Source organism: Camellia sinensis, chromosome 13 (assembly GCF_055761805.1).
Source record: "Camellia sinensis isolate YWXY chromosome 13, ASM5576180v1, whole genome shotgun sequence".
Classification (NCBI taxonomy): domain Eukaryota; kingdom Viridiplantae; phylum Streptophyta; class Magnoliopsida; order Ericales; family Theaceae; genus Camellia; species Camellia sinensis.
This window is the reverse complement of record NC_138973.1, coordinates 152,882,905-152,897,671: the sequence shown is the minus strand read 5'-3', so window position 1 is coordinate 152,897,671 and position 14,767 is coordinate 152,882,905. Positions and strand designations below refer to the sequence as shown.

Here is a 14,767-nt window from a genome sequence, read left to right as displayed (position 1 = left end):
CCACCATGGCTCAATCTCTTCCTATCAACTAATGCAACAAAATTAGGAGGTCCTCTTGGCTGTCCCAAACAGAATGACCCCGTCATCCTGTTTATAGTGTTTCATCCACTACTTGTACTTGTCAATCCATTAGAGACTGTACCACCGATGAGTTGCGCGACCGAAATCCTTACAAATTGGTGTTAATTTTCTTGTCAGTCAAATGACAAGTCCCTGACAGAATCAAAGTTTGCCACTGAGGCGATCAAAATGGCATGTTCATATACAAAAAAGATTCAAATAAGACATACGATTTTTAATTTTCAACATTCATAATTGAAATCTGTGTATTGCTTTAGAAGATGCTCTGTAATACATGTGCCTGTTTGTGCATTATATATATATATATATATAAATATTTGTGCATGTGGAGCAAAAGCAAAAGATTATCAGTGAAACCTGAATTGCGGAAAAAGTGGAGAAATAGGGAACTCCAAATTCATTAGGGAGATACAATTCTTTGAATTTCAGGCGTTTAGACATTTGAAAAAGAAAAAGAAGAAGAGATGAGAGAAAAAGAAAGAACCTTGCTTTGTTGAGTTCGATAGGAACTTTTTCGTTGGTTCGTTCTTTAGGGGTTGTTTGAGAGACAAAGAGGTCGCTCAGAGAGAGTATTTAACAACGGAGGCGGTGACGCCATCGCAAGTTGGTTGTGGAGCTCTCGGTTCTCGAGTTGCGGCTTCACTACTATGCTGCTTTTGTTGTTTGGGCTGGCTGGTTTGATAGAATTGATATTTAAAAATAGAATTTAATAATATCTTTTGAATGAATGAAAAAGAATTAATAATATGTTTGGAATGAATGAAATTTAAAATACAAGTGGAATTTAAAAAGGAAAAAAAATTGAAATTCTATTAAAAAAATGGTTGAATTTCAAGAGAATTGGAATTAATTAAATTTTTTCTCTAGCCTCATCATTTTAAAAGAAAATCTTTCCAAATTCTTCATCAAACCAAACGGATTAATAGCAGAATATTTCTTTTTAATTCGAATTAGTTCAAAATACGCAAAAAGGAAAATTCTTTATAAATCAGTTAATTCCTTTCTCATTATAAAATTCTATCTTTGAAAAGATTATGTTTCTCTGGACTTTGCCAATATAGAGATTTTTGCAAATTTTCTTAGTTTTTTTTTATCCAAAAAGAAAAAATAATATGCAGGAAATAAATAAAAAAATACTAATATTATGATGCATAAATCACCACTTAGTTAATAAATTCACTTTAAATTTTACCCTTAAAATTTACTTTGAAAATGATATGTATACAGGTGTGAATCCTTTGGTTTGGTATAATTGGGTGGCATTTGCCTTGGCAATTACTGAATCTGAATTCAATAATAAACAACCAAAAAAAAGTTGTCATATGTTACTGTGACACTGATGTTACCTAGCTTGCACTTTGTCTCACCTCCTGCGCAAATGAATTTTGGTTGTATAATAACAAAGAATTGAAAATATTCGGAATTCAGAAGAATAAAAGCTTTTTAAACGAGTTGAAGAATGATATAGAGACTGTCACAAAAGCTTTTTCTAACCATTAGACACCTAAGGAATAGGTCTTGGTAACACCACATTGTAAAATTCGGCTCAACTGACTCTACAAAGTGGGGTGATATTTCGTCTAAATGCACTAAAAATTTTCATAGAATCGGACACATAAGAGACAGAGATGGCCCGGCCCCACATGTGGACCCCATTTTGGTCTCTCTTCTATGTCCGGTGCTTGCCTCTCTTTACATTCAGCTTGGGTAATGGTTACTATGAGCTTCTTTCCCGAACAGTGAACATTTGCCTGGGCAGAACATCTTTTTCAAGTATTGAGAATCTGAGCTACAAGAAGCCTAAATTTTAAGCACAAAAAACTACACAAAAACAACACTTACCCTTTTTTTCATTGCATACCCTTCTTTTCATTACATACCTACTAACAATAAATTTGCAACAGCATTTGACAAGCATGTAAAATATTTAAAAAAAAGAATTTTTGCAATGGCATCATCCTTCCTATTGGAGATGGCATAATACCCGTCTCAAAAATACTTTTTACCGAGAGCCTTATGCCGTTGCAAAATAATAATCTAATAATAATGGTGTGACGGCATGAAGTTGTCGCCAAAAATATGTTGCCACAAAAAAAAAAAAAAAGTATTAAAAATATTAAAATTACCTACATTAAATCGACAAAATTTTTTAAAAAGAAACAAAACGAATGCATAAAAATAAAAAAATTCATGTATAAAAATAACAATTTTCTCCATAATAATAATATCTTTTGTATTCATAACTGAAAGTCACCAAATTTCCCTAATATTTATGGTGCATATTACATAATGCTTAAAGCTATGTTTGGTGTTGGCTTTTTGGCTAAAAAAGCACAAAAGACAAAATTGGCTACATAAGCCAATAAGACAAAATGTCACATCCAAACCATAATCATTACATTTTTGCTCTCACAAAAGTCAAAAAAGCCAAAAACAAAAACCAAACGAGATTAAAAAAGCCAGGTTAAAATAGCCAAAAAGCCAAAAAGTCAGGCTATTTTAGCTCTTCCCAAACGAAGACTAAATACGTAATGTTGTCTGCAATTCAAAGTAACAAAAAAAAAAAATTCTCCTCATCATTCTCCACGAATATTAGGATGAACAAGCAAACTCATAGTCCTCGGTCAACATCTGAAAACAAAAAACAACAAAAACTAATGATAATATAATTATATGTTAATATGTTAATTACATGAAACATAAAAATTAAGCTGTACGTTTGGAAAATGATAATTAAGCAGGAAAATTTGATTATAAGTTTCTTAAGAAATAAGTATGCCTAGACCAAAATCTGGATCCAACTCCCAAACCGGGAACCCGATTCAAGTCCCATCTGCTCCCACAAATCTCTCATGCCAAGTTGGTCGTGTGTGCCAAATTTCATACTAATTCGATGTCGTTTGTTGATTTTGGCGCGTCAACAGCTCAAATTAAGTTTCTCATGGAATTAGTGTGCCTAGATCAAAATCCGACTCAAACTCTCAAACTGGGAACCCAATTCCAATCCCGTCTTCTCCCACAAGTATCTCGTACCTTAGGTGGTCGTGTGTGCCAAGTTTTGTGTTAATTCGACGTCGTTTGGTGATTTTGGCGCGTCAACGGCTCGAATATAATTTATGTTTCTTAAGGAACTAGTATACCTAGACCAAAATTTGGCTCTAACTCCCTAACCGGAAACCCAATTCGAGTCACGTCTTCTCCCGCTAGTCTCTCATGCCTAGGTGGTCGTGTATGCCAACTGTCGTGCCAATCCAATGTTGTTTGGTGATATTGGCATATCAACGGCTCGAATTCTAAGTTTATTAACGAATTAGTGTGCTTAGACCAAAATCTATCTCTAACTCCCAAACTGAGAACCTGATTCGAGTCCCGTCTTCTCCCACAAGTCTCTCGTGCCTAGGTGGTCACGTGTGTCAAGTTTTGTGCTAGTTCAATGTTGTTTGGTGATTTTGGCTTGTCAACAGCATAAATATATTTTAGGGCAAATTACATATACACCCCTCCAGGTTTGGTTAAATTACAGATACCCCCCTGAGGTTTCAGAAATTACATCCCGCCCCCTGAGGTTTGTATTTTCATAACAATTTACCCCCTGAGGTTTATATTTCATAACAAATTACCCCCTAATTTCTTATGCAAATATAGCATTCAGGGGGGAATTCGTAATTTCTCAAACCTCAGGGGGGTATCTGTAATTTTGCCAAACCTGGAGGGGTGTATATGTAATTTGCCCTATATTTTATGTTTCTTAAAAAACTAGTATGCCTAAACCAAAATCTAACTCTAACTCCTAAACCAGGAACTTGATTTGAGTCTCATCTTCTCCTACAAGTCTCTCATGCCTAGGTGGTTGTGTGTGCCAAGTTTCGTGCTAATCCAACGCCATTCGGCGATTTTGGCTCGTCATCAGCTTGAATATATATCAAGTTTCATAAGAAAAGTAGTATGCTTGGACCAAAACCAGCTCCTACTCCCAAATTGGAAACCGGATTCGAGTTCCGTCTTCTCCCACAAGTCTCTCATGCCTAGTTAGTCATGTGCGCCAAGTTTCGTGCTAATCCAACGTTGTTTTACGATTTTGGCTTGTCCACAGCTCGTATATATATTATGTTTCTTAAGAAAACTAGTATGCCTAGACCAAAATCTGGCTCTAACTCCCTAACCGAGAACCCGATTTGAGTCCTGTCTTCTCCCACAAGTCTCTGGTGCCAAGTTCATCGTGTGTGCCAAGTTTCGTGCTAATCCGATGTCGTTTCATGATTTTGGCTCATCAACTCCTCAAATATATTTTAAGTTTTTTCAGAAACTAGTATGCCTAAACCAAAATTCAACTCTTAACTCCCAAACTGGGAACCTGATTTGAGTTCCGTCTTCTCCCATAAGTCTCTCGTGCCAAGTTGGTCGTGTGTGGCAAATTTCGTGCTAATCCGATGTCGTTTGGCAATTTTGGCTCACCAACAACTTGAATATATATTAAGTTTTTTAAGAAAATTAGTATGCCTAAACCAGGAACCCGATTCGAGTCCCATATTCTCCCACAAGTCTCTCATGTGTAGTTGGCCTTGTGTGCCAAGTTTAGTGCTAATCTGACACCGTTTGGCCATTTTGGCTCGTCAACAGCTTGGATATATATTAAGTTTCTTGAAAAAAGTAGTATGCCTAGGCCAAAATTTGGCTCTAAATTCCTAACCGGCAACCCGTTTCGAGTCTTGTCTTCTCCCACAAGTCTCTCGTGTGTAGTTGGTTGTGTGTACCAAGTTTTGTGCTAATCTAACGCCATTTGATTATTTTGACGCGTCAACGGCTAGAATTCTAAGTTTCTTCTGAAACTAGTGTACCTAGACCAAAATCTGAACTCCCAATTTCGGAATCCGATTCGAGTCCCGTCTTCTCCCACAAGTCTCTCATGCCAAGTTGGTCGTGTGTGCCAAGATTTGTGCTAATCCAAGGTCGTTTCATGATTTTCGCCCATCAACACCTCAAATATATTTTAAGTTTCTTTAGAAACTAGTATGCCTAGACCAAAATCTGGCTCTAACTCCCAAACCGGGAACCTGAGTCCAGTCCCGTCTTCTCCCACAAGTCTCTTGTGCCTAGGTGGTTGCGTGTGTCAAGTTTCGTGCTAATCTGACGCCGTTGGCGATTTTGGCTCGTCAATTGCTCAAATATATATTAAGTTTCTTCAAAAAAGTAGTATGCCTAGACCAAAATCCAACTCTAACTCCCAAACTGAGAACCCGATTCAACTCCCGTCTTCTCCCACAAGTCTCACATGCCTAGTTGGTCACGTGTGCCAAGTTTCGTGCTAATCCAACGTCGTTTGGCAATTTTGGCTCTCCAACAGCTCGAATATTAAGTTTCTTAAGAAAAGTAGTATGCCTAGACCAAAATCCAACTCTAACTCCCAAACCAAGAATCCAATTCTACTCCCGTCTTCTCCCATAAGTCTCACGTGCTTAGTTGGTCATGTGTGCCAAGTTTCATGCTAATTTGACGCCGTTTGGCGATTTTGGCTTGTCAACAGCTTGAGTATATATTAAGTTTTTTAAGAAACTAGTGTGCCTAAACCAAAATCCGGCTCTAACTCCCTAATCGAGAACCCGATTCAAGTCCCGTCTTCTTCCACAAGTCTCTCATGCCTAGTTTGTCATGTTTGCCAAGTGTCGTGCCAATCTGATGCCGTTTGGTGATTTTGGCACGCCAACAAGTCGAATTCTATGTTTTTTAAGGAACTAGTGCGCCTAGACCAAAATCTGACTCTAACTCCCAAACCGGGAACCCGATTCGAGTCCCATCTTCTTCTACAACTCTCTCCTGCCTAGGTGGTCGTGTGTGCCAAGTTTTGTGCTAATCCGATGCCATTTGGTGATTTTAGCACGTCAACAGTTCGAATTCTAAGTTTCTTAATGAACTAGTGTGCCTAGACCGAAATTTGGCTCTATCTCCCAAATCGAGAACCCAATTTGAGTCTCGTCTTCTCCCACAAGTCTCTCGTGCCTAGCTTGTTGTGTGTGCCAAATTTCGTGCTAATCCGATGCCGTTTGGTGATTTTGACATGTCAACGGCTCGAAATCTAAGGCCTTGTTTGGCAAGGGCAATTTTAGCCTATTTTACGCTAAAATTCACAAAAAGACAAAATAAGTTAAAATAGATAATAAGACAAAATGTCACATCAAACTCATAATTATTTCACTTTTTTTCTCACAAACATCACATTTAACTAAAAAAAATCCAACAATCTTCCCAAACACAAAAAGTTTAGCCTACTAAAATAGCCAAAAACTAAAATAGCCTACTAAAATAACCAACTTCCCAAACAAGGCCTAAGTTTCTTAAGAAACTAATGTGCCTAGACCAAGTGGGGCCATTGCTGTCCCAACACAGCTTTTGAGCAGCAATCCCCTGCAGTCCCAGAAAAATCAGAATAAAGCAAAGGACTCCCCTGCTCCTGATTCAGCAAAAACAGGAAGAAACATGCTCTATACAAACAATGGTTGGAAGTAATGACTAATGAGTTTCACTAAAAGATGTCACTGAAATTAAAAGCCAACACAATGGTGTTGCTGGATGCACAGATACCCTAAATAGATTAAACAACTTCCAATCTTAACGTGACGTCTTTTACCCCTCTAGCATGACTCCACCATTGTCACTAAATTAGAAACTAGACCAGTGGCTGGGCACCTAGTCACGAACGCTTTCTTGACAATTAGGAGGCCAGGAACCTAGAAATATTAAGCTAGGAACTCCCATCAATCCTTTGGCACACAGAAAGCTTGTGATTCTATAAATTAGTAACGAGAATTGTGTCAGCTAGTTAGTACAAACATAAGCTACTCACAAGTGATTTACCCAAAAGATTCACGCTGTATGCTACATTTTATTTGTTATTTGTCAAAATTATCTAGACAAAAAAATGCTTAATCTGAATCATTTTGCCGCTGTTGAATTACATTTAGATAATAATGTGTTTTAAGTTTTGGGTAGGATTAGTTACAGACAGGTATACAACAAAGGAAAAAAGATAAACAAGAAATTGAAACACTTTACTAAGTTGAAGAATATCAACTCCATATCCCACTTACATCCCCCTTGTACTCTCTCAATATGATGTTAACTTCATCAGCTTTGTATTTACCACTTCAAACCTACCTTTCTTCTTTTGAACTAGAATTTTATCACCTCAAATTTTTATCATGAAAATGAAAAACAAAAACTTATCAAAGCCCAAACATGGTATTTAGTATAAGGTTTTTCAGAAGGCAACATGCACTCTTTCCCTTAATGTATAAAAGTCTTGACTTGAGACACATTCTCACTATGTTTTCATTATTTTACCCAAGAAATTTGATCTCAATTAAACACAGATCTATATCATAGCATACAACATTACTTAATTGCACATGAAAACCAACAAAAGTAAGACCTATGCATAAGCATAACAGATAGTCCACAGCCAACTCATGCCACTTCATAAAAGTAAGGTCAGAGAATAAACTCTGTTTAATATTAGAATAAGCAGCTTCCAAGAAAATAAACATACAAAGTGGAAAAATCTTAGGGGTTTTGGCTGAACCATTCAAAACAACATGTGAAAAAATAAATAAAAAGAGGAAAGGAATAGAATCCAAAAAGCAAAAACACATGCCATCCTTTAATTAACACACATACATAATTAAACTCAACAACTACAAGAAGAAGAAGAAGAATAAGAAGAAGAAGAAAAAAAAGCAAAGCAGTTCTTACTTCTCACACTCCACACACCACCACCCTGACCCTGAAACTACACTTTTGGCCTTAATTTGGTTTAGAAACCCATTATTTGAAAACTCAAACAGAGTTTCTGCATCTACAATCCTTCAATTTTGAGTTCTAATACATATATATACATATATATATGCAATGGCTTCCTCCATTCTTCTTCAGCAACCCAGAAGTTGTGAGAAATTAGGGCATCAACAGAGTCAGAAATTAAAGAGAGTACATTTGTTTGTTGAGTTTTTTGGTATTTATTTGTTTATTGTTCAGATTCAAACCGTAGGATCATGTGCTTCAAAGATATCATAGGAAGAATTCATGCATTTGTTGATGTTCTTTTGATCGTTTTTATTACCAGGATGAGTTCATTTCGTTATCAAATTTTATGGTTTCAAAGAATCATGTGCTTCAATGAGAGGGTGGTTTGCAGTCAGATTGTGTTGGTAGTGCCTTTAGGCACAGGTAATTCACTAGTATATTAACACAAAATGACATTTTATTGAGTCTTGTGGGAGCTCCAAAGAATTCATCTAAAATTTTCATTTTTAAAAATTAAGAACTACACTATTTTGCTTGCCTATGCAAATAACAAGAGTTTAAATGACTAACTATTTAATAGTTTATACATCTACACAGATATATACACAATCTATGTTACATGAACTCTTCAAAATAAATCAAATACTGACACCCAACACTTGGACAAGGGTGTGGGATATGTGTCCAATAATTTTCATCGGACACTTCTTATATATTTATATGTAATACTATCATTACATGTATATATTGTTGTATAATTAAGTAAAATGGATTTTTAACACTATATGTTACACTTGACACCATTTTATCTCATATAATAAATTAAAAATATATAATTACAACAGTTTTTTTGCAGAGTCCAAGTACCTTTAAATTTACGGTTTGATGAGTCCGACCTCTGCATACATACTTGCACCTGACAACCATACCCGAGTCCATGCAACATAGCACACGACGAACTTTTAAAAACAAGGAAACTGCTTATCTCAGCTTGATATTTGCTTGTTTTTACAATAGGAGGAATCAAAAGCACACATGGAAAACAATTTTGGAAGCTTCTCATTCTAAATTTTCTCCCCCTAGAATATTTGAGTGAATCATCTTGATTTTGATTTCTTGCTATTCTCAATCATTATTATGGAAAAAATTGATTTGGAGCTATTGTGATGAAAATCGCAAAAATGTAATCCAAAATGTAATGAAATTCTTCAGTTAAGGAGAGACCTTGATGAAAGAGAAAATTGAAAGGAATGACAAAACAGGGATTGCAAGTTTAAAGTACTAGTAATCCAAAATCATATGGCAAGGTTGTATAGAATGGGATAAATAATGAGATCTCTTCTTCAAACATGGGAAACAAAAAAGGTAGGAGATTAAGAAATCTATACAAACCAAAAACCTAATAATTAGAAAGATTTGTTCCTTCAAAGTAATGCTCAGCAAAACCATAGGAGTTTCTCTTATTATCCTCCATCCATTATTGAAAGCAAAGGGATAGCTACTACTCACGAAGTAGAAGAACAAGGGTTCATTAAGATGGAAAAATTGTCTTATCCAATATTTCTTAGCAACAAGAATATGAGAAAAATATGTTCTATCAAATGAAAAGGGTTTCTTTGTTTTTGAGTTCAACAAGGGAACTCACAAAAGGATATTAGAGAGTGGACCTTGGCATTTTTGCTACTACTTTTTTTTTTTTTTTTAACTCGGCATTTTGCAGAGAGATCAATGATTCTGTAAAGTAATAGTATGGGCTCAATTTTATAACATCCCCTTGAAACTATAAACAGAAAAAGGTCTTAGCTATATTGCCAGTGTTGTTGGAAGACCTATATCTACTAATGTGATGACAATAAATAGAACAAGAACTTTGGCTAAAATATTCATTAAAGTGGAAGTGGATAGAAAGAGCACTGTCATAATGTTCATTATCCTTGGACGCCTTCAGGGTGTTCTTTATGCAGAGTTTTTGGACAGAATGCCAATTAGTATGGCAAACAAATGTAGACACAATCTAAGGAAAAGGCAGAGCACATCAGAATAAGAAAAATGAAACAAAAAAAGTGAGAACTGAGAAAAAGAAGATGGGAAGTAGAGACTAGTCCAAAAAATACTACTGCATATAGATTCCATTTGTGGCTATGAAGGGGTTGAAGCAACTAAAGCAACTTAAATAAAGACTAGACCAAAAGAATATGAAGGGGTAGAAGCAACTTACATGGGGAAGCAAGCGACTAAGACCGTCATGAAGCTTTTGGCCCCAATAGAAAACAGAGAGTTGTGCAGGTCTGTAGAACCAAATACTTCAATCTGCCCTATACTCTTTTCAACGTCACAAGAATCTTTGGTCAACGGCTTACAGTGACATGGCCAAGGATATACATCATTAAAAAACACATCATCCATGCGTTTTTTGACCAGGCGTAATACAGAAGCAAAAATGTATTGATTTCCTCTACGAAAGTGTTCATCATCGGTGCCGAATTGGAGAAGACAATACCATCCGTTTGATAAGTCAAGCAGTAGATAGTCCATCACATAATAAGCCAGATGTGGGTTAGGAGATGTAATGGCCTCAAGATCTTCAACATTCTTCCTAACAAACCCAAATTCTGCTGTGAGATCATAAGTGCATACAGGAGATTCAGAGTAAGCACCTGTGGCAGCCCACGACTTATCAGATATCAACATTGCTCCATCTCTGAAAGGAAAATGGACCTCACCAATCGGATTATATATATCAAAACGCTCCCATGTGTTGCAATTAACATCAAATGCATACATGTGATCTTTTCTAGTGGTACAGAAAAAGATCTTACACTCGACGACAGCATGAGAAACAATCTTGCTTACATGAGACCGAGACCAAGCCCCACAACCATAATCATCACAGGAACTAGGATAGAACGGAGGGTTTGACAAAGAAGACCATTTTCCTTTTCCTTCATTGGCATTGGGGTCGAAAACTTCGAACAGTGTAGTATCTTCGTCAAGATAAGTGTACAAGGTAGGTAATTCTGAAATTGCATATATCATCTCATTAACAGGGATGATAATGGGAAATGTCTTCCCACCATTCATGGGAGTTCCCTGTAAAACTGACAAGGGCAAGGCTGAGGCCGTATTACAAACATAAACCATTTCAGAGAGACGCACAGTTGGCTTGTCGCGGTCGCAGTAGTCATCGTCGTCTATTCCTATTTCACCCCCAATGTCTATTCCTATTTCACCCCCAATCAGAAAAATTCTAGAGCCCACTGCAAAAGCAGCCATAAACCTAGGATAATGGGCTCTCGGTAATTCAAGTACAGGACTGATCGCTACAGCATTGTTACTGGCATTTTCATCGATAGAAAAAGTACCAACATTAATCCTGTACATGGCATATCCAACAGGACCCTCCTCATGAAAGTAAAGCAAGTATATAGAATCCTCTTCGATCCTTGATTTCTTTGATGTCAAGTCCGGCGGGACACCCGAAACAGTCCTCTTCGTCGACATCAAGAAATAGGCACCGGAGAAAAGGGAGATTCAATTTTTAGATATATACCTGTACAAATGTTTATATGCGAGTGTGTATTTGTGGGTGGTAACCGACAAAATGAATCAAAAATAATAAATAAATAAATAAATAAATAAGTAGGAGCATGCCTTTTTCCGTTGCAGAGAGCGTCCGTATCGATCGAAACTAGGGTTTCCCTAACCAAAGCAATCTTAGCATTTTATTAACTCTTGTTAGGTTAGAATATTTGAAGAGTGATTTGAAAAGGAAAGTTAAATGAAATGTGAATAAAATATTATATATTTTATCTAGTTTCATGTATTTTTTTTTTTTTTTTAATTCCTCCTCAAATCCCAGCTTTGATGAGTTAGGGCTTCAACTTATCGGCGACGACTCTGATCGTCCTCCTATCGAATTCTCGTGGCTAGAGTTTTTGTATAATTGCTGAGACGGTAAAAAAATACTTTGCTTGAGTTTTCTGAAGAAAAATAAAAAAATTCTATTTTCTAATTTTTTTAATATTTAAAGTAATTTTTAAAATTTTTAACTTAAAATAATTTTTAAAATTTTTAAACATACTTAATATAAATATACTTAAAAAAAAAGAAAAAATTAGTCTAGGGTATCTCTCTCATTTTTAGTAATGGAAGAGATCCACAATATTATTTTTTGATGTCTAAAGTTCCTAAACCCACACCATATATCATATCAGAGAAATTTGACTCTATGTCTCTCCTCTTCTACTGCAGAGTGGTACTTCCAATCTCTATCTCTCTCTCTGAAACCCTAGACAGAAGAGATGGGCAAAGTCAAGGGCAAGCATCGTTTGGACAAGACTACCACCTAGCAAAAGAACACGGCTATAGATCTTGCGCAGCATGGAAGCTCATCCAGCTCGAGTCCAAGTTTAGCTTCTTCCGCTCCTCTCGCGCCATTCTCGACCTCTACGCTGCCCCCGGTGGCTGGATACAAGTCTCCGTCGAGCGCGTCCCCGTCGGCAGCCTCGTCATCGACGTCAACCTTATTCACATTCACTCCGTTCGCGGCGCCATCGGCGTCGAAGAAGACATCACTAAGCCACAGTGTCGAGCCGCCATCGAGCGACTTATAGCTAAGAATGGCTGTCAAGCCTTTGATTTGGTGTTGCATGACGGCTTGCCGAATGTCGGTGGTGCTTGGGCTCAAGAGGGGACTAGTCAGAATTCTTTCTCTAGGAGGTAATGCTTTGGGCTTTCTACCTCCTTTTGGGTTTGCAGGGTAGGTAACGAGTTCTTGTTAGCATAAAAAATATGAAGTCAGATTAGAAATTTGGAAGTTTTTTCAAATTTATCTGGTTGTTTAAATTTTTCTGGTAGGTCTCTAGGTTGTTCAAATTTCTAGTTTGTTGAAATTTCTCTGGTAGATCTTTGGTTTGTTCAAATTTCTCTGGTAGGTCTCTAAGTTGTTCAAATTTCTCTGGTTGTTGAAATTTCTCTGGTAGATCCTTGGTTTGTTCAAATTTCTCTGGTAGGTCTCTAGGTTGTTCAAATTTCTCTGGTTGTTCAAATTTCTCTAGAAGCTTCGTTATTGCCTCATGCTACCTCTAGTTAATCATTTATCTTGTTGTGCATTTGTGTTGATGCTATCAAAGTGCTCTTGCTTATATGGCTTTCATGGTACTGCTACAACTACTTATTTGATGTAGAAAGAAGATGATGATGATAATGATGACGACTATCAAAGAATTTATCTGGAGAAAGAATTTGAATTTGAACTCAAAGAAATTGGTCTAAGGTCCCTCTCCTATTTTTGATTATGAAATAGATCCACAATATTTGAATTTGAATACAGAGAAATTTGAATTTGAATTTGAACCCAAAGAAAATTGGTCCAAATGATTTCATAAAATAATATTGTGTCTTTACGATTCAGAGAAAATTGGTTAAAATAAACCCAGAGAAATTTGAATTTTCTCTGGGTCATAAATGAACCCATTGAAATTTGAATTTGAATTTGAATTTGAACCTAGAGAAAATTGGTCAAAATGAATCCAGAGAAATTTAAATTTTCTCTAGGTTGAACCCAGAGAAATTCTTTGGAAGTCCAAAATTTCTCCGGATGAAATTTCTCTGGATCAAATTGAGGGACCTTAGACTATGAAAATATTAGATGTCTTTTATACTATAAAATCTTAATACCAGGGACCTTAAAAAAAAACCCCTAAAAAAAGTATAATTTTTATGAATTTTTTTTTAAAAAAATTACTAAATATCAAAAATATAAAAAAATTAAAAAATTTTAATATATTTTTCATATTTTTGTATATTTATTGAATTTTTAAAATATTTTTTTACAAATATTTTACTTTTTAGACACATCTAAGTAAGGTGCATCTAAAAAAGTAAAAAAAATACTTAAAATTTTAAAAACATTTACTAAAAACAAAAAAACACAAAAAACAAAAAATTCAATTTTTCAAAAATTTAATTCAGAAAACTCAAACCAAACATACTAAGTAAAATGATTGTAAGAGGATACGAGAGAGTGAGATTTATTTTATTTTATTTTATATTTTAATGGGCAATATTATTCTGTTAGTCTTGAGTCTTCAAAAATAAATTTTGAGTTTTGAATTCGTATACGTTAGGTTTTTGTAGATTTTTTAAAAAATATATTTTAGTCAATTTTTTTTTTAGATACATATAATCTAGGTGTACTTAAAACGTATAAACTTTGTGAAGAAATTTAAAAAAAATATAACAAATATAAGAAAAATATGAAAATGTATTGAATTTTCGTATTTTTTTTAATATTTTTTGTATTTAATTTTTTTTAAAAAAAAATTTCACAAATTTTGTACTTTTTAAGTGTAACTAAATTAGGAGTTGTTTGGAAAGTACTAAATTAATATACTTTTTTATTGTTTACAAAAAACGTGAAATATGAGTTGAGTTTGAAGTGATGTGGTAAAGATATTATATGATTTAAATAAGATGATTGTGACCTAAATAGAATAATGTGCTAAAATAACACACATGCCAAACAATCGCTAGATATACCTAAAAAATAAAATAAAAAATTCTTAAAATATTAAAAAAATAAAAATACAAAAAATAAAAAACTCAAAATTCTGAATTCTCCCCACAACTAAACAAGCTCGTTGATACTATTAAAAAAAGAAAAGAAAGGGGTCTACCATAAATCCCAAAATTATAACTTATAATTTATTTGGTCTTACTCATAATTTGATGTTCCATTTAGTCTCATAACTTTCAAAATGACCAAAGCCCTCCCCTTTTAATATATTTTCAAATTTGATAATGCAATCTTAAATCCAAACTTGATTGTAAGAGAAAATTTCTCTAATCTAATTTATTTTATTTTATATATATAATCAAAATCTATATA

At 35.0% G+C, this 14,767-nt stretch overlaps 1 protein-coding gene across 2 annotated transcripts; it reads right to left on the bottom strand.

Annotated features, from left to right (window-relative positions):
• Positions 1-79: 79 nt before the first annotated feature.
• On the bottom strand, positions 80-11,594 carry LOC145788614 (uncharacterized). 2 transcript variants are annotated; one of them, XR_014349793.1, is made up of 3 exons: positions 10,097-11,497; positions 566-753; positions 80-213 (listed from the first exon to the last, which is right to left on the bottom strand). XR_014349793.1 is itself a non-coding variant. In XM_028245858.2 (2 exons), exons 1-2 carry the CDS (start codon positions 11,377-11,379, stop codon positions 2,706-2,708), a joined length of 1,290 nt encoding a protein of 429 aa, XP_028101659.2. In that variant the 5' UTR covers positions 11,380-11,594; the 3' UTR covers positions 2,289-2,705. The 2 variants fall into 2 exon arrangements, 1 of the variants encoding a protein (XP_028101659.2); XM_028245858.2 differs by lacking the exons at positions 80-213; positions 566-753 and adding an exon at positions 2,289-2,712 and having other exon boundaries at positions 10,097-11,594.
• Between the last annotated feature and the right edge of the window lie 3,173 nt (positions 11,595-14,767).